Below are 22,968 nucleotides of genomic sequence, written 5' to 3'. Positions count from 1 at the left end.
TCAACATAACGTTGATCTGAAGAACAAACAGTGAGTCACTTTTAGTGGAATATCTTTTTATTTGTGAACGTATCAAACACACATTGATACATTTCTTAACATTTTCTCTCTGAAATCGTCTTTAAAGTAAATTCAGTCGATGTATTTTTTTGTTTTATTTTTCCTGCTCATGCAGCGCAGAAGAAGAACCTCTGACCCCTCGTTAGCTCTTTAGCCAATCAGATGAATGCATTATTTAACAGGACTTTATAAGCATCCAATAAGAAAATATACAAAAAAACTGATTATTTTCGTCTTTCAGAGAATATAATATGCAGACATCAGGATGTGGAAAATACTTTTGTTCTCAGAGACAACAGGAGGTCTCACTCTGTCTCACTCTGTCTCACAAAACCAGAACTGTTTTCTGTAGTTCTTCTTCAACTTTTCTTACGCCACGAAAAAACAGATTCCATCCACACGAAGGACCAGGAAACAGAGATGAACGACTCCGATTCACCAACGGAACCAGAAAGCACAGGACTACAAGTACCAGAATGCATTGTGATGCAAGCAGGAACATAAAGAAGAAAAACGACGCAAGCAACAACAACAACAAACATCTGATTCCTTCATGAATTCACATCTCATATGAATTTTCTCCTGCATTGTTTTTTAAACAGAAAAATGGCACAAACATAAAATATAAACTTGAATTTTCGCTCTTTTTGTACCAATGAAGAAGAAGCAAAGTCAGTTTCCTACTGCCCCCCCTCCCCCCCCCCCCCAGCATGCACCTGCTCGTCCTCCATCAGATGGTGAAGATTAAGAGAAATAAAGAAAAGTCCTCAGGACCAGAAAACACTCAGTCAGTCACTAAAAATTCAGCACCAGTGGGGAAAAGGCCATTTTTGATTGGTTAATTTTTGTTTTGCGCCTAACATTCGTTTTTATTTTACTGACAACAAAAAAAATAAAAAGTTCAACAAAAGTCTTTGGCAGATTTACAGAAATAAAAGTTCATCCGCCTGAAGGCGGGAAAAACACAAAATCAAAGAGAGAGTTTTTTCTAATTATTATTTTTTTATTCAACCCTGAAGACGATTACAGTCACATAAATGAGCCACAGTGTCTGAAACTATGAGAAAATTAATCAGACAGTCCTGATTATTCAGTTATTATTGTTTGTTTATTTTAGTTTTTAATATATTGGAATTTTCTTTAGGTCTGTGAAGCTACCTTAACTCGTTCCGTAGGTCTGTGAACCTACGTTAACTCGTTCCGTAGCTCTGTGAAGCTACGTTAACTCGTCTCGTAGGTCTGTGAAGCTACGTTAACTCGTCCCGTCAGTCTGTGAAGCTACGTTAACTCGTCTCTTAGGTCTGTGAAACTACGTTAACTCGTCTCGTAGGTCTGTGAAGCTACGTTAACTCGTCCAGAATGTCTGTGAAGCTACGTTAACTCGTTCCGTAGGTCTGTGAAGCTACGTTAACTCGTCTCATAGGTCTGTGAAGCTACGTTAACTTGTCCCGTAGGTCTATGAAGCTACGTTAACTCGTCTCGTAGGTCTGTGAAGCTACGTTAACTCGTCCCGTAGGTCTATGAAGCTACGTTAACTCGTCTCGTAGGTCTGTGAAGCTACGTTAACTCGTCTCCTAGGTCTGTGAAGCTACGTTAACTCGTTCCGTAGGTCTGTGAAGCTACGTTAACTCGTCCCCTCGGTCTGTAAAGCTACATTAACTCGTCCTGTCGGTCTGTGAAGATACGTTAACTCGTCCTGTCGGTCTGTGAAGCTACATTAACTCGTTCCGTAGGTCTGTAAAGCTACGTTAACTCGTCCCGTCGGTCTGTGAAGCTACGTTAACTCGTCCCGTCGGTCTGTGAAGCTACTTTAACTCGTCCCGTCGGTCTGTGAAGCTACGTTAACTCGTCTCGTTGGTCTGTGAAGCTACGTTAACTCGTTCCGTAGGTCTGTGAAGCTACGTTAACTCATCCCGTCGGTCTGTGAAGCTACTTTAACTCGTCCCGTCGGTCTGTGAAGCTACGTTAACTCGTTCCGTAGCTCTGTGAAGCTACGTTAACTCGTCTCGTAGGTCTGTGAAGCCAAGTTAATTCGTCTCTTAGGTCTGTGAAACTACGTTAACTCGTCTCGTAGGTCTGTGAAGCTACGTTAACTCGTCCAGAATGTCTGTGAAGCTACGTTAACTCGTTCCGTAGGTCTGTGAAGCTACGTTAACTCGTCTCGTAGGTCTGTGAAGCTACGTTAACTCGTCCCGTCAGTCTGTGAAGCTATGTTAACTCGTCTCGTAGGTCTGTGAAGCTACGTTAACTCGTCTCTTAGGTCTGTGAAGCTACGTTAACTCGTTCCGTAGGTCTGTGAAGCTACGTTAACTCGTCTCGTAGGTCTGTGAAGCTACGTTAACTCGTTCCGTAGGTCTGTGAAGCTACGTTAACTCGTCTCGTAGGTCTTTGAAGCTACGTTAACTCGTTCCGTAGGTCTGTGAAGCTACGTTAACTCGTCCCCTCGGTCTGTAAAGCTACGTTAACTCGTCCCGTCGGTCTGTGAAGATACGTTAACTCGTCCCGTCGGTCTGTGAAGCTACATTAACTCGTTCCGTAGGTCTGTGAAGCTACGTTAACTCGTCCCGTCGGTCTGTGAAGCTACTTTAACTCGTCCCGTCGGTCTGTGAAGCTACGTTAACTCGTCTCGTTGGTCTGTGAAGCTACGTTAACTCGTTCCGTAGGTCTGTGAAGCTACGTTAACTCATCCCGTCGGTCTGTGAAGCTACGTTAACTCGTCCCGTCGGTCTGTGAAGCTACTTTAACTCGTCCCGTCGGTCTGTGAAGCTACGTTAACTCGTTCCGTAGCTCTGTGAAGCTACGTTAACTCGTCTCGTAGGTCTGTGAAACTACGTTAACTCGTCTCGTCAGTCTGTGAAGCTACGTTAACTCGTCTCTTAGGTCTGTGAAACTACGTTAACTCGTCTCGTAGGTCTGTGAAGCTACGTTAACTCGTCCAGAATGTCTGTGAAGCTACGTTAACTCGTTCCGTAGGTCTGTGAAGCTACGTTAACTCGTCTCGTAGGTCTGTGAAGCTACGTTAACTCGTCCCGTCAGTCTGTGAAGCTATGTTAACTCGTCTCGTAGGTCTGTGAAGCTACGTTAACTCGTCTCTTAGGTCTGTGAAGCTACGTTAACTCGTTCCGTAGGTCTGTGAAGCTACGTTAACTCGTCTCGTAGGTCTGTGAAGCTACGTTAACTCGTTCCGTAGGTCTATGAAGCTACGTTAACTCGTCTCGTAGGTCTGTGAAGCTACGTTAACTCGTCTCGTAGGTCTGTGAAGCTACGTTAACTCGTTCCGTAGGTCTGTGAAGCTACGTTAACTCGTCCCATCGGTCTGTAAAGCTACGTTAACTCGTCCCGTCGGTCTGTGAAGATACGTTAACTCATCCTGTCGGTCTGTGAAGCTACATTAACTCGTTCCGTAGGTCTGTGAAGCTACGTTAACTCGTCCCGTCGGTCTGTGAAGCTACGTTAACTCGTCCCGTCGGTCTGTGAAGCTACTTTAACTCGTCCCGTCGGTCTGTGAAGCTACGTTAACTCGTCTCGTTGGTCTGTGAAGCTACGTTAACTCGTTCCGTAGGTCTGTGAAGCTACGTTAACTCATCCCGTCGGTCTGTGAAGCTACTTTAACTCGTCCCGTCGGTCTGTGAAGCTACGTTAACTCGTCTCGTAGGTCTGTGAAGCTACGTTAACTCGTCCCGTCGGTCTGTGAAGCTACTTTAACTCGTCCCGTCGGTCTGTGAAGCTACGTTAACTCGTCTCGTAGGTCTGTGAAGCTACTTTAACTCGTCCCGTCGGTCTGTGAAGCTACTTTAACTCGTCTCGTAGGTCTGTGAAGCTACGTTAACTCGTCTCGTTGGTCTGTGAAGCTACGTTAACTCATCCCGTCGGTCTGTGAAGCTACTTTAACTCGTCCCGTCGGTCTGTGAAGCTACGTTAACTCGTCTCGTAGGTCTGTGAAGCTACGTTAACTCGTCCCGTCGGTCTGTGAAGCTACGTTAACTCGTCTCGTCGGTCTGTGAAGCTACGTTAACTCGTCCCGTAGGTCTGTTAAGCTACGTTAACTCGTCTCGTAGGTCTGTGAAGCTACGTTAACTCGTCCCGTCAGTCTGTGAAGCTACATTTGTTGGTCTCGTAGTTCTGTGAAGCTACTTTATCTCTACCATTAGGTGAAGCTACGTTAGGTTGTCTCGTGGGTCTCTGAAGCTACATTAGCTTGAGCAGTGGTTGCCAGTCAGATGTGAAACTTTGTTTGACGTGTTGAACCAGCAGTTATTCATTTATTTAAATGCAGATTATATCCATGATTATATTATTGAGTAATGTCAAGTAAATTACAACTGTAATATCTTGAACATTAGGTAGAGCTATAAAAGCCCGGAGAGGAGCATCCGTCCTTTCTGTGTGTTTGACAGCTGTGTTTGCTTTCTGTGACTGTGATCATCAGTTTAAGGGTCTGAGAGATAAAAAGTGATGTTCGTGGTCTAGACAGCAGAACAGAGAGCTGGAGAACGCTGCTCTGAGTGAAGCTGGAGTCTGTAGACGATGTTGTTCTGTTTGTTGATAAAGTCCAGAACTGTGGTAAAAAACCAAAGAGGATAATCAGCCTGATGTGTTTCGTTTCTCCAGACTGAAGCTGGACTCCACTGACCGCCATGTTTCAGGTCAATGTTTGGTACAAATCTGTGTTTCTAATATTTGTCTTTCACTTCGTACCTGAAAAGATTTGTGCTGTTTGTTTTGAATCTGTTCGCTGAGATGCAAAGAACAATAAACTTTCATCATTCTGGATCTTTAGTCAGCTTTAAGTCAAGACATGAGTTACTTTTGTTTTTCACATAAAGGTAACGTGTAAATTAACATGGGAGTCAATGGAGTATGGACTTTCTCAGAACAGAAACATCCACAGAGCTTTGATGATCCCAGCAGTGACTCTCAATAAGTAGCTCCAGATTCCTCCCACCGGTGACCTCGGCCTCCTCTGATTGGCTGAGCTGCTTGAGTTCAGGTGAAGGTCAGAGGTCAGGGAGAGGCGGGCACTGGATTTGTTTCCTGTCTCAGGTTTTCTCCTCAGAGCGAGGGGCAGACGGAGATCTGTCCACATGGAGGAAGAAGAAGAGGAGCAGGAGGTGCTATGAGGAGGCGAGGAGGAGAATGAGCAACATGGCCGATAGCAGGGGGAGGTGAGGCAGAGCGAGGCTGCAGCCGCCGGTGGTGTCGTCGGTCAGGAAGGGCTCCGGAGACTCGTACACCGAGTCATCTGAGACAGAAGAATATGTATTCCTTAGTGTTTGATAATTGTGTTCAGTGGAACACAATCTGATAGTTAAATATATACTAGTGCTGGGCAAGTTAACACGTTATTATCACGTTAACGCATTCATTAATCAACGCCGACAATTATTTTATCGCGCATTAACGCAGTTTTTTTTTTTATTATCACCGGAGTACTTTGAGTCTGAAGTATCACTTACATGTACATGCAATACACACCGTTGATTCAGCATATCACCCAAACAAACAAACAGTGGAGGAAGTCTTTAGACTACGTTGATGCAGCGTGTGGGAGACGTTTAGATAAACTAAAGCAACACAAGCTAACAGATGCTACAGAGAAGTGGAAACAAACTGCAGGTTAGTGTTGTGGAAGATGTCGGTCTGAGGAACGTTCTCAAGGTGCGTTCGCGTCACGTTTGGTGTGAACGCAGCTTTAGGATCTCAACGAATGACGTCACGTATGAGCCTCAAGATGCACCGTCACCAGAAGAACACACGAGTTGTGTTTAAGGAGAGGACGACTAAAGCGACGCCGTTACAACGTGCAGCAGCTGCTGCTCTCACTGGAGACTACTGGACATCACTGGGTCACCTTCATCACCTCTGAGTTACAGCATCATAGTGATGAAGAGTAGAGCAGGGTCACCATCATCACCTCTGAGTTACAGCATCATAGTGATGAAGAGTAGAGCTGGGTCACCATCATCACCTCTGAGTTACAGCATCATAGTGATGAAGAGTAGAGCTGGGTCACCTTCATCACCTCTGAGTTACAGCATCATAGTGATGAAGAGTAGAGCTGGGTCACCTTCATCACCTCTGAGCTACAGCATCATAGTGATGAAGAGTAGAGCAGGGTCACCATCATCACCTCTGAGTTACAGCATCATAGTGATGAAGAGTAGAGCTGGGTCACCTTCATCACCTCTGAGTTACAGCATCATAGTGATGAAGAGTAGAGCTGGGTCACCATCATCACCTCTGAGTTACAGCATCATAGTGATGAAGAGTAGAGCTGGGTCACCTTCATCACCTCTGAGTTACAGCATCATAGTGATGAAGAGTAGAGCTGGGTCACCTTCATCACCTCTGAGTTACAGCATCATAGTGATGAAGAGTAGAGCTGGGTCACCTTCATCACCTCTGAGTTACAGCATCATAGTGATGAAGAGTAGAGCTGGGTCACCTTCATCACCTCTGAGTTACAGCATCATAGTGATGAAGAGTAGAGCTGGGTCACCTTCATCACCTCTGAGTTACAGCATCATAGTGATGAAGAGTAGAGCTGCATCACATGCTCTGACTGTCATGAAGACACAACACACACATGTAGATGAAAGGTGTGAAACATGTTGTTCCTGTTGCACAGCAGTGGAACGTTTCACACACAGTCACACACTGAGCACAGATAGTGAAGAGATAGAACTGCTGCTGTGTGAAGAGAACACTGCTGCTAACAACAACCTGATGTGTTTAAAGTGTTTACACACAATGTTATTCACCTTTAGTTCATAGAGCAGCACTTTAAAATAAAATAAATAATAAATTCATTATTGAACTTTGCCATAACAATGCGATTAATCGCGATTAAAAATTGTAATCGTTGCCCAGCACTAATACATATGTTTATATATATATATATATATATATATATATATATATATACATATGTATATTGATAGTATAGTATGTCGTAGAATAAAAAGGAGGAAGAACATAGAAGAGACTCACTGGTTGGCTTCACGTAGATCTTGAGCTTCAGACAGAGTTCTCCGGTTGGATCTGGAGACGCTGCAGAAACAACAGACAGCGATGTCAGTAGTTGTGGTCGTATTCGAAAGTACTCATGTCCTTAACTTTATTAAATGTACTAATATCCTGCTATTAGTACTACCATGGTACTTTACCCCAAAATACTCTGTTATAGTAAAAGTACTAACAAGACACAGTAAAAATACTCTGTCAGTAAATGAACTAATACCAGACATTGAAAATATTGTGTTAAAGTAAAATGTTACTTCAGAATAAGTATCATCAGTCAGATGTAGTACAAATATTCAAACTGTGACTTGTACTATTATACGTTATAGTATTGCTATATATCATTCGAATATTATTACTCATGCATTAATGTAAAATCAGGGTTCTACTGTTGTGGACTATTTATTAATGATTATTTTCTTTATGGATTAATCTGCTGACTATTTTTACAGTAATCAATAGTTTGGTTTGTAAAAAGAGTGAAAATATGACATCAAAATTACCCAGAACCCAAAGTGACACCTTCACAATGTTTGTTTAGTCCAAAATATAATATTAATAAAATATGAATAGCATTATTAACATTATTACTAAAACATTAACATTAATAACATTATTACTAAAACATGAACATGATTAACATTATTACTAAAACATGAACATTATTAACATTATTACTAAAACATGAACATTAATAACATTATTACTAAAACATGAACATTATTAACATTATTACTAAAACATGAACATTAATAACATTATTACTAAAACATGAACATTATTAACATTATTACTAAAACATGAACATTAATAACATTATTACTAAAACATGAACATTATTAACATTATTACTAAAACATGAACATTAATAATATTATTACTAAAACATGAACATTAATAGCATTATTACTAAAACATGAACATTATTAACATTATTACTAAAACATGAACATTATTAACATTATTACTAAAACATGAACATTATTAACATTATTACTAAAACATGAACATTAATAACATTATTACTAAAACATGAACATTATTAACATTATTACTAAAACATGAACATTAATAACATTATTACTAAAACATGAACATTATTAACATTATTACTAAAACATGAACATTAATAATATTATTACTAAAACATGAACATTAATAGCATTATTACTAAAACATGAACATTATTAACATTATTACTAAAACATGAACATTATTAACATTATTACTAAAACATGAACATTATTAACATTATTACTAAAACATGAACATTAATAACATTATTACTAAAACATGAACATTATTAACATTATTACTAAAACATGAACATTAATAATATTATTACTAAAACATGAACATTAATAGCATTATTACTAAAACATGAACATTATTAACATTATTACTAAAACATGAACATTATTAACATTACTACTAAAACATTAACATAAATAACATTATTACTAAAACATGAACATTAATAACATTATTACTAAAACATGAACATTATTAACATTATTACGAAAACATGAACATTAATAACATTATTACTAAAACATTAACATTAATAACATTATTACTAAAACATGAACATGATTAACATTATTACTAAAACATGATTATTAACATTATTACTAAAACATGAACATTATTAACATTATTACTAAAACATGAACATTATTAACATTATTACTAAAACATGAACATTAATAACATTATTACTAAAACATGAACATTATTAACATTATTACTAAAACATGAACATTAATAACATTATTACTAAAACATGAACATTATTAACATTATTACTAAAACATTAACATTATTAACATTATTACTAAAACATTAACATAAATAACATTATTACTAAAACATGAACATTATTAACATTATTACTAAAACATGAACATTAATAACATCATTACTAAAACATGAACATTAATAACATCATTACTAAAACATGAACATTATTAACATTATTACTAAAACATGAACATTAATAACATTATTACTAAAACATGAACATTATTAACATTATTACTAAAACATGAACATTAATAATATTATTACTAAAACATGAACATTAATAGCATTATTACTAAAACATGAACATTATTAACATTATTACTAAAACATGAACATTATTAACATTACTACTAAAACATTAACATAAATAACATTATTACTAAAACATGAACATTATTAACATTATTACGAAAACATGATTATTAACATTATTACTAAAACATGAACATTATTAACATTATTACTAAAACATGAACATTAATAACATTATTACTAAAACATTAACATTAATAACATTACTACTAAAACATTAACATGAATAACATTATTACTAAAACATGAACATTAATAACATTATTACTAAAACATGAACATTATTAACATTATTACTAAAACATGAACATTAATAACATTATTACTAAAACATGAACATTATTAACATTATTACTAAAACATGAACATTATTAACATTATTACTAAAACATTAACATAAATAACATTATTACTAAAACATGAACATTATTAACATTATTACTAAAACATAAACATTAATAACATCATTACTAAAACATGAACATTAATAACATCATTACTAAAACATGAACATTATTAACATTATTACTAAAACATGAACATTATTAACATTATTACTAAAACATGAACATTATTAACATTATTACGAAAACATGAACATTATTAACATTATTACTAAAACATGAACATTATTAACATTATTACTAAAACATGAACATTAATAACATTATTACTAAAACATTAACATTAATAACATTACTACTAAAACATTAACATAAATAACATTATTACTAAAACATGAACATTATTAACATTATTACTAAAACATGAACATTAATAATATTATTACTAAAACATGAACATTAATAGCATTATTACTAAAACATGAACATTATTAACATTATTACTAAAACATGAACATTATTAACATTACTACTAAAACATTAACATAAATAACATTATTACTAAAACATGAACATTATTAACATTATTACGAAAACATGAACATTATTAACATTATTACTAAAACATGAACATTATTAACATTATTACTAAAACATGAACATTAATAACATTATTACTAAAACATTAACATAAATAACATTATTACTAAAACATGAACATTAATAACATTATTACTAAAACATGATTATTAACATTATTACTAAAACATGAACATTAATAACATTATTACTAAAACATTAACATTAATAACATTACTACTAAAACATTAACATGAATAACATTATTACTAAAACATGAACATTAATAACATTATTACTAAAACATGAACATTATTAACATTATTACTAAAACATGAACATTAATAACATTATTACTAAAACATGAACATTATTAACATTATTACTAAAACATGAACATTATTAACATTATTACTAAAACATTAACATAAATAACATTATTACTAAAACATGAACATTATTAACATTATTACTAAAACATAAACATTAATAACATCATTACTAAAACATGAACATTAATAACATCATTACTAAAACATGAACATTATTAACATTATTACTAAAACATGAACATTATTAACATTATTACTAAAACATGAACATTATTAACATTATTACGAAAACATGAACATTATTAACATTATTACTAAAACATGAACATTATTAACATTATTACTAAAACATGAACATTAATAACATTATTACTAAAACATTAACATTAATAACATTACTACTAAAACATTAACATAAATAACATTATTACTAAAACATGAACATTATTAACATTATTACTAAAACATGAACATTAATAATATTATTACTAAAACATGAACATTAATAGCATTATTACTAAAACATGAACATTATTAACATTATTACTAAAACATGAACATTATTAACATTACTACTAAAACATTAACATAAATAACATTATTACTAAAACATGAACATTATTAACATTATTACGAAAACATGAACATTATTAACATTATTACTAAAACATGAACATTATTAACATTATTACTAAAACATGAACATTAATAACATTATTACTAAAACATTAACATAAATAACATTATTACTAAAACATGAACATTAATAACATTATTACTAAAACATGATTATTAACATTATTACTAAAACATGAACATTAATAACATTACTAAAACATGAACATTATTAACATTATTACTAAAACATGAACATTATTAACATTATTACTAAAACATTAACATAAATAACATTATTACTAAAACATGAACATTATTAACATTATTACTAAAACATGAACATTAATAACATCATTACTAAAACATGAACATTAATAACATCATTACTAAAACATGAACATTATTAACATTATTACTAAAACATGAACATTATTAACATTATTACTAAAACATGAACATTAATAGCATTATTACTAAAACATGAACATTAATAACATTATTATGAAAACATGAACATTATTAACATTATTACTAAAACATGAACATTATTAACATTATGAAAACATGAACATTAATAACATTATTACTAAAACATTAACATTAATAACATTATTACTAAAACATGAACATGATTAACATTATTACTAAAACATGAACATGATTAACATTATTACTAAAACATGAACATTATTAACATTATTACTAAAACATGAACATTAATAATATTATTACTAAAACATGAACATTAATAACATTACTAAAACATGAACATTAATAGCATTATTACTAAAACATGAACATTATTAACATTATTACTAAAACATGAACATTAATAACATTATTACTAAAACATGAACATTAATAACATTATTACTAAAACATGAACATTAATAATATTATTACTAAAACATGAACATTAATAACATTATTACTAAAACATGAACATTAATAGCATTATTACTAAAACATGAACATTATTAACATTATTACTAAAACATGAACATTATTAACATTACTAAAACATGAACATTATTAACATTATTACTAAAACATGAACATTAATAACATTATTACTAAAACATTAACATTAATAACATTACTACTAAAACATTAACATAAATAACATTATTACTAAAACATGAACATTATTAACATTATTACGAAAACATGAACATTATTAACATTATTACTAAAACATGAACATTATTAACATTATTACGAAAACATGAACATTAATAACATTATTACTAAAACATTAACATTAATAACATTATTACTAAAACATGAACATGATTAACATTATTACTAAAACATGAACATGATTAACATTATTACTAAAACATGAACATTATTAACATTATTACTAAAACATGATTATTAACATTATTACTAAAACATGAACATTAATAACATTATTACTAAAACATGAACATTATTAACATTATTACTAAAACATGAACATTAATAATATTATTACTAAAACATGAACATTAATAACATTACTAAAACATGAACATTAACAGCATTATTACTAAAACATGAACATTATTAACATTATTACTAAAACATGAACATTAATAACATTATTACTAAAACATGAACATTAATAACATTATTACTAAAACATGAACATTATTAACATTATTACGAAAACATGAACATTAATAACATTATTACTAAAACATTAACATTAATAACATTATTACTAAAACATGAACATGATTAACATTATTACTAAAACATGAACATGATTAACATTATTACTAAAACATGAACATTATTAACATTATTACTAAAACATGATTATTAACATTATTACTAAAACATGAACATTAATAACATTATTACTAAAACATGAACATTATTAACATTATTACTAAAACATGAACATTAATAATATTATTACTAAAACATGAACATTAATAACATTACTAAAACATGAACATTAACAGCATTATTACTAAAACATGAACATTATTAACATTATTACTAAAACATGAACATTAATAACATTATTACTAAAACATGAACATTAATAACATTATTACTAAAACATGAACATTAATAATATTATTACTAAAACATGAACATTATTAACATTATTACTAAAACATGAACATTATTAACATTATTACTAAAACATGAACATTAATAACATTATTACTAAAACATGAACATTATTAACATTATTACTAAAACATGAACATTAATAACATTATTACTAAAACATGAACATTATTAACATTATTACTAAAACATGAACATTAATAATATTATTACTAAAACATGAACATTAATAGCATTATTACTAAAACATGAACATTATTAACATTATTACTAAAACATGAACATTATTAACATTATTACTAAAACATGAACATTATTAACATTATTACTAAAACATGAACATTAATAACATTATTACTAAAACATGAACATTATTAACATTATTACTAAAACATGAACATTAATAATATTATTACTAAAACATGAACATTAATAGCATTATTACTAAAACATGAACATTATTAACATTATTACTAAAACATGAACATTATTAACATTACTACTAAAACATTAACATAAATAACATTATTACTAAAACATGAACATTAATAACATTATTACTAAAACATGAACATTATTAACATTATTACGAAAACATGAACATTAATAACATTATTACTAAAACATTAACATTAATAACATTATTACTAAAACATGAACATGATTAACATTATTACTAAAACATGATTATTAACATTATTACTAAAACATGAACATTATTAACATTATTACTAAAACATGAACATTATTAACATTATTACTAAAACATGAACATTAATAACATTATTACTAAAACATGAACATTATTAACATTATTACTAAAACATGAACATTAATAACATTATTACTAAAACATGAACATTATTAACATTATTACTAAAACATTAACATTATTAACATTATTACTAAAACATTAACATAAATAACATTATTACTAAAACATGAACATTATTAACATTATTACTAAAACATGAACATTAATAACATCATTACTAAAACATGAACATTAATAACATCATTACTAAAACATGAACATTATTAACATTATTACTAAAACATGAACATTAATAACATTATTACTAAAACATGAACATTATTAACATTATTACTAAAACATGAACATTAATAATATTATTACTAAAACATGAACATTAATAGCATTATTACTAAAACATGAACATTATTAACATTATTACTAAAACATGAACATTATTAACATTACTACTAAAACATTAACATAAATAACATTATTACTAAAACATGAACATTATTAACATTATTACGAAAACATGATTATTAACATTATTACTAAAACATGAACATTATTAACATTATTACTAAAACATGAACATTAATAACATTATTACTAAAACATTAACATTAATAACATTACTACTAAAACATTAACATGAATAACATTATTACTAAAACATGAACATTATTAACATTATTACTAAAACATGAACATTAATAACATTATTACTAAAACATGAACATTATTAACATTATTACTAAAACATGAACATTATTAACATTATTACTAAAACATGAACATTATTAACATTATTACTAAAACATTAACATAAATAACATTATTACTAAAACATGAACATTATTAACATTATTACTAAAACATAAACATTAATAACATCATTACTAAAACATGAACATTAATAACATCATTACTAAAACATGAACATTATTAACATTATTACTAAAACATGAACATTATTAACATTATTACTAAAACATGAACATTATTAACATTATTACGAAAACATGAACATTATTAACATTATTACTAAAACATGAACATTATTAACATTATTACTAAAACATGAACATTAATAACATTATTACTAAAACATTAACATTAATAACATTACTACTAAAACATTAACATAAATAACATTATTACTAAAACATGAACATTATTAACATTATTACTAAAACATGAACATTAATAATATTATTACTAAAACATGAACATTAATAGCATTATTACTAAAACATGAACATTATTAACATTATTACTAAAACATGAACATTATTAACATTACTACTAAAACATTAACATAAATAACATTATTACTAAAACATGAACATTATTAACATTATTACGAAAACATGAACATTATTAACATTATTACTAAAACATGAACATTATTAACATTATTACTAAAACATGAACATTAATAACATTATTACTAAAACATGAACATTAATAGCATTATTACTAAAACATGAACATTATTAACATTATTACTAAAACATGAACATTATTAACATTACTACTAAAACATTAACATAAATAACATTATTACTAAAACATGAACATTATTAACATTATTACGAAAACATGATTATTAACATTATTACTAAAACATGAACATTATTAACATTATTACTAAAACATGAACATTAATAACATTATTACTAAAACATTAACATTAATAACATTACTACTAAAACATTAACATGAATAACATTATTACTAAAACATGAACATTATTAACATTATTACTAAAACATGAACATTAATAACATTATTACTAAAACATGAACATTATTAACATTATTACTAAAACATGAACATTATTAACATTATTACTAAAACATGAACATTATTAACATTATTACTAAAACATTAACATAAATAACATTATTACTAAAACATGAACATTATTAACATTATTACTAAAACATAAACATTAATAACATCATTACTAAAACATGAACATTAATAACATCATTACTAAAACATGAACATTATTAACATTATTACTAAAACATGAACATTATTAACATTATTACTAAAACATGAACATTATTAACATTATTACGAAAACATGAACATTATTAACATTATTACTAAAACATGAACATTATTAACATTATTACTAAAACATGAACATTAATAACATTATTACTAAAACATTAACATTAATAACATTACTACTAAAACATTAACATAAATAACATTATTACTAAAACATGAACATTATTAACATTATTACTAAAACATGAACATTAATAATATTATTACTAAAACATGAACATTAATAGCATTATTACTAAAACATGAACATTATTAACATTATTACTAAAACATGAACATTATTAACATTACTACTAAAACATTAACATAAATAACATTATTACTAAAACATGAACATTATTAACATTATTACGAAAACATGAACATTATTAACATTATTACTAAAACATGAACATTATTAACATTATTACTAAAACATGAACATTAATAACATTATTACTAAAACATTAACATAAATAACATTATTACTAAAACATGAACATTAATAACATTATTACTAAAACATGATTATTAACATTATTACTAAAACATGAACATTAATAACATTACTAAAACATGAACATTATTAACATTATTACTAAAACATGAACATTATTAACATTATTACTAAAACATTAACATAAATAACATTATTACTAAAACATGAACATTATTAACATTATTACTAAAACATGAACATTAATAACATCATTACTAAAACATGAACATTAATAACATCATTACTAAAACATGAACATTATTAACATTATTACTAAAACATGAACATTATTAACATTATTACTAAAACATGAACATTAATAGCATTATTACTAAAACATGAACATTAATAACATTATTATGAAAACATGAACATTATTAACATTATTACTAAAACATGAACATTATTAACATTATGAAAACATGAACATTAATAACATTATTACTAAAACATTAACATTAATAACATTATTACTAAAACATGAACATGATTAACATTATTACTAAAACATGAACATGATTAACATTATTACTAAAACATGAACATTATTAACATTATTACTAAAACATGAACATTAATAATATTATTACTAAAACATGAACATTAATAACATTACTAAAACATGAACATTAATAGCATTATTACTAAAACATGAACATTATTAACATTATTACTAAAACATGAACATTAATAACATTATTACTAAAACATGAACATTAATAACATTATTACTAAAACATGAACATTAATAATATTATTACTAAAACATGAACATTAATAACATTATTACTAAAACATGAACATTAATAGCATTATTACTAAAACATGAACATTATTAACATTATTACTAAAACATGAACATTATTAACATTACTAAAACATGAACATTATTAACATTATTACTAAAACATGAACATTAATAACATTATTACTAAAACATTAACATTAATAACATTACTACTAAAACATTAACATAAATAACATTATTACTAAAACATGAACATTATTAACATTATTACGAAAACATGAACATTATTAACATTATTACTAAAACATGAACATTATTAACATTATTACGAAAACATGAACATTAATAACATTATTACTAAAACATTAACATTAATAACATTATTACTAAAACATGAACATGATTAACATTATTACTAAAACATGAACATGATTAACATTATTACTAAAACATGAACATTATTAACATTATTACTAAAACATGATTATTAACATTATTACTAAAACATGAACATTAATAACATTATTACTAAAACATGAACATTATTAACATTATTACTAAAACATGAACATTAATAATATTATTACTAAAACATGAACATTAATAACATTACTAAAACATGAACATTAACAGCATTATTACTAAAACATGAACATTATTAACATTATTACTAAAACATGAACATTAATAACATTATTACTAAAACATGAACATTAATAACATTATTACTAAAACATGAACATTAATAATATTATTACTAAAACATGAACATTAATAACATTATTACTAAAACATGATTATTAACATTATTACTAAAACATGAACATTAATAACATTACTAAAACATGAACATTATTAACATTATTACTAAAACATGAACATTATTAACATTATTACTAAAACATTAACATAAATAACATTATTACTAAAACATGAACATTATTAACATTATTACTAAAACATGAACATTAATAACATCATTACTAAAACATGAACATTAATAACATCATTACTAAAACATGAACATTATTAACATTATTACTAAAACATGAACATTATTAACATTATTACTAAAACATGAACATTAATAGCATTATTACTAAAACATGAACATTAATAACATTATTATGAAAACATGAACATTATTAACATTATTACTAAAACATGAACATTATTAACATTATGAAAACATGAACATTAATAACATTATTACTAAAACATTAACATTAATAACATTATTACTAAAACATGAACATGATTAACATTATTACTAAAACATGAACATGATTAACATTATTACTAAAACATGAACATTATTAACATTATTACTAAAACATGAACATTAATAATATTATTACTAAAACATGAACATTAATAACATTACTAAAACATGAACATTAATAGCATTATTACTAAAACATGTACATTATTAACATTATTACTAAAACATGAACATTAATAACATTATTACTAAAACATGAACATTAATAACATTATTACTAAAACATGAACATTAATAATATTATTACTAAAACATGAACATTAATAACATTATTACTAAAACATGAACATTAATAGCATTATTACTAAAACATGAACATTATTAACATTATTACTAAAACATGAACATTATTAACATTACTAAAACATGAACATTATTAACATTATTACTAAAACATGAACATTAATAACATTATTACTAAAACATTAACATTAATAACATTACTACTAAAACATTAACATAAATAACATTATTACTAAAACATGAACATTATTAACATTATTACGAAAACATGAACATTATTAACATTATTACTAAAACATGAACATTATTAACATTATTACGAAAACATGAACATTAATAACATTATTACTAAAACATTAACATTAATAACATTATTACTAAAACATGAACATGATTAACATTATTACTAAAACATGAACATGATTAACATTATTACTAAAACATGAACATTATTAACATTATTACTAAAACATGATTATTAACATTATTACTAAAACATGAACATTAATAACATTATTACTAAAACATGAACATTATTAACATTATTACTAAAACATGAACATTAATAATATTATTACTAAAACATGAACATTAATAACATTACTAAAACATGAACATTAACAGCATTATTACTAAAACATGAACATTATTAACATTATTACTAAAACATGAACATTAATAACATTATTACTAAAACATGAACATTAATAACATTATTACTAAAACATGAACATTAATAATATTATTACTAAAACATGAACATTAATAACATTATTACTAAAACATGAACATTAATAGCATTATTACTAAAACATGAACATTATTAACATTATTACTAAAACATGAACATTATTAACATTATTACTAAAACATGAACATTAATAACATTATTACTAAAACATGAACATTAATAACATTATTACTAAAACATGAACATTAATAACATTATTACTAAAACATGAACATTATTAACATTATTACTAAAACATGAACATTAATAACATTATTACTAAAACATGAACATTAATAGCATTATTACTAAAACATGAACATTATTAACATTATTACTAAAACATGAACATTATTAACATTATTACTAAAACATTAACATAAATAACATTATTACTAAAACATGAACATTATTAACATTATTACTAAAACATGAACATTAATAACATTATTACTAAAACATTAACATTAATAACATTATTACTAAAACATGAACATGATTAACATTATTACTAAAACATGAACATTAATACCATTATTACTAAAACATGAACGTGATTAACATTATTACTAAAACATGAACATTAATAACATTATTACTAAAACATGAACATTATTAACATTATTACTTTACCCGTCAACGTTTCACATTGATTTGAGGTCAATCCACTTATTGATTAATGGACTAATTGATTAATTGATTCATGGTTTCAGATGTTTTATAAACTGTTGTTGTTTAATTCATAGCAAAACATCATATTTAATAAACTTCATATGTTTTGTCTGTAAAACTATTTCTAAAGATATTTTACTGTCAGATAAATGCAGTGATGTAGAAACAGAACATCTTAAGTAGCGTACAAGTATCTACAATGTGTAAAAAGTACTTGATGTGAAACATACATATTTAATGTTTGTTTTTCAAACATGTTCGATGTTTCAGATTTGTTGTTTTCTCTGCTAATATTCAGAGAAGCAGCTGTTTGACACACACACACACACACACAGACACACACACAGACACACACACACACACACACAGACGCACACACACACTCCCACACACAGACCCACACACACACACACACACAGCCATTAAGTGTAATTTAAAACAAACTGCCTGTTTCTCTGCTGGAAGCTCTTTCACTACAAATGAGCCACAATTTAGGACATTTTTTACAGGTTGGACGACAAATTATGTCAAATTATGTTTCAACAGAAACACACACACACATCTGAGTAGGACAGCAGAAGGGTGTTCTACTCCCCGCTGAGGGGGCAAGACCCCTGAGGGTCTATTAAGTAAGTCTATCCCAGTCTCTACGCTGGGGAACAAGGAAGGGCAAAAAGGGCTAAAAGGCGTATCTCACAGTTTTTCTGCCTCCTTTATACTACTCTGATTCTAGTACCTCCCCTAATCACATGCGTCACACATACAGGAGGCATCTTGTACCAGAGTTAGTAACTGGATGTAACAGGATGTAACTGGTTGTAACTGGTTTGGTCCGGATAGAACCGAAGCGCTATTCAAGGCTAAAGTGACGATGTTACATAAAGCGTCTAAGTAGGTTGTATGTTTCTATCACTGCTATCATGAGATAAAACAGTTTATGTTTTACGATGGTTATAAAAAGCGTAAACAAGTTATATATTGTGATGATTATAAAGACAAACAAGCTATATGTTGTGATGGTTATACTTTTATGCTTTCATATTTTTCTACAGTCTCACAACAATATATATAAACATCCATCCTTTATCACCTTCATACAGAAAACACAGATGTAGTAGTACTCGGTGTGTAGTACTTACAGATGTAGTAGTACACAGTGTGTAGTACTTACAGATGTAGTAGTACTCGTGTCCCGGTCTGAACTCGAAGCCCAGGCTGAAGGGGGTGAACAGCTGGAACTTCTCAGAGAACTTCAGCGGTCCACTGGTGCTCCGTGGACGGTTACACTCCCAGCGTTTGAACCCCTTCCTGTGGTGGTCACAGGTGGTGTAGCCGTCGTAGTTCACCATGTACAACACGTACTGCTCCATGCGCTCGTCTGACTCCACCCACTCGTAGTGTGGACAGTAGACATCCAGGTAGTCGTTGATGGCCACCTCCACCGTGTACTCGCCCAGAAAGAACCTGACGGAGAGGAGAAGTGATGTCACTTCCTGTTTATTTAGTTTCATTTTCAGCATAGAAACTCAGGACTTCTGGATGATGTAACCATCACACAGGTTCATGTTCTCACCTCCTGTTAACATTATTTACACTTTTCTTTCTGACAAACATGATGAAAGTCATGTTCATCATTGTCGACCTACTGAGATCAGTCACATGTCACCTGAAACTACTAATAATACTTAATAGTACAAACATTAGTCTTTCAGCTGGAGTCGCAGTATTTTAAAACAGAAGAGACGAAGAGATGCATGAGACAGATGCTGAAAATATTAACACACACACACACACACTGTCATTGGGAGGGATCAATCTGTAGTATCTATCAGTGAGTATTAATAATCTCAGATAGTATCTATGTGTGTGATTCAGTTTACTGGCCTAAAATTTAAAACCCATTCAATCAAAGTGACCAGGTTTCATATCAACAGACTGTAACATCTAACAATGATTCTACAGAGAACTGAAACAGGAAGTCATCATCACTGGTTCCTCCACAAACAGCCAATCAGATGTTTCCATGTGATTCTGGATTATTACATAAAATAATCTTGTTTATGATTCTTCCAGGTTCTGTTCATCAAGATAATCTTCACTAATGAACTCCATTTTGATGATGTTTGAAGTGTAAAGTAAAAAGCTAACGTTAGTCTATAAAGGAACTCCACCACGGTCACGTGACTTCACGTTAGTCCGTAAAGGAACCTATAAAGGAACCTGGACCAAACCAGGACTAAATATTGAAGGAAACCAAACTGAGTCACGTCTGGTTACAGGACTCATTAGTTTGGCTCTCTTCGATCCCCATCCATCTATTTTACCCAGAATGCTTTGGGGGAGGATCCAGCGACGAGCTGAATGAGCAGTTGTTTGTTGGTAAACAGAGAGTTTCTATAAAGGAAAGTAAATATGACTTTATGTCGAGTCAGTGAATATTAACAAAGACTTCTAAGAAGCTTGGTTTATTTTTTGTATCTTGGTAAGAAATAAATAAAGTGATTTCAATGAAAGTCTTTATTCGTCGTGAAGCTTCCTGAAAGCGTCACCTTTTTATTTTGGGCTCAAACGCTCCATATGATCGTATTATGAGTCCGTTACTCTCAGCTGTTGAATCACAGCGGTGATTATTTCTGTGCGACCTGAAGGCATCATCAGAGCGTGTGGTCCTGCTGGAGGTCGATCAGTTGGAAACATCCAGAGCAAAGACCTTCCTCCTCTTCGTCTTTGCTAACACTATTAGCAAAGTGCACGCTAACTCAGTTTCCTGCGGGATCGGGTGACGCTAACGGGCGATGCGTTCACTGACCTCCGTCCACTCAGCTCTCACATCATCACTCA

At 29.0% G+C, this 22,968-nt stretch overlaps 1 protein-coding gene across 1 annotated transcript; it reads right to left on the bottom strand.

The window, feature by feature from the left end:
• Positions 1 to 39: 39 nt before the first annotated feature.
• On the bottom strand, positions 40 to 21,638 carry efna2b (ephrin-A2b). Its single transcript, XM_076079089.1, has 3 exons — positions 21,299 to 21,638; positions 7,051 to 7,110; positions 40 to 5,302 (listed from the first exon to the last, which is right to left on the bottom strand). Exons 1-3 carry the CDS (start codon positions 21,636 to 21,638, stop codon positions 5,175 to 5,177), a joined length of 528 nt encoding a protein of 175 aa, XP_075935204.1. The 3' UTR covers positions 40 to 5,174.
• Between the last annotated feature and the right edge of the window lie 1,330 nt (positions 21,639 to 22,968).

Source organism: Anarhichas minor, unplaced genomic scaffold (assembly GCF_050575085.1).
Source record: "Anarhichas minor isolate MPS153535 unplaced genomic scaffold, ASM5057508v1 ptg000070l, whole genome shotgun sequence".
In the NCBI taxonomy this organism is placed as follows: Eukaryota; Metazoa; Chordata; class Actinopteri; order Perciformes; family Anarhichadidae; genus Anarhichas; species Anarhichas minor.
The sequence above is the reverse complement of the archived record's forward strand: the minus strand, read 5'-3'. Positions and strand labels throughout refer to the sequence as shown.

Excerpts from the sequence above, each read along its gene's own strand:
- efna2b (XM_076079089.1), bottom strand. The coding sequence starts at position 21,638 with ATGAAACTAAATAAACAGGAAGTGACATCACTTCTCCTCTCCGTCAGG. Across the intron at positions 7,111-21,298 it reads ACACGAGTACTACTACATCT|CGTCTCCAGATCCAACCGGA; the intron begins GTAAGTACTACA and ends TTGTTTCTGCAG. Across the intron at positions 5,303-7,050 it reads GATCTACGTGAAGCCAACCA|ATGACTCGGTGTACGAGTCT; the intron begins GTGAGTCTCTTC and ends CTTCTGTCTCAG.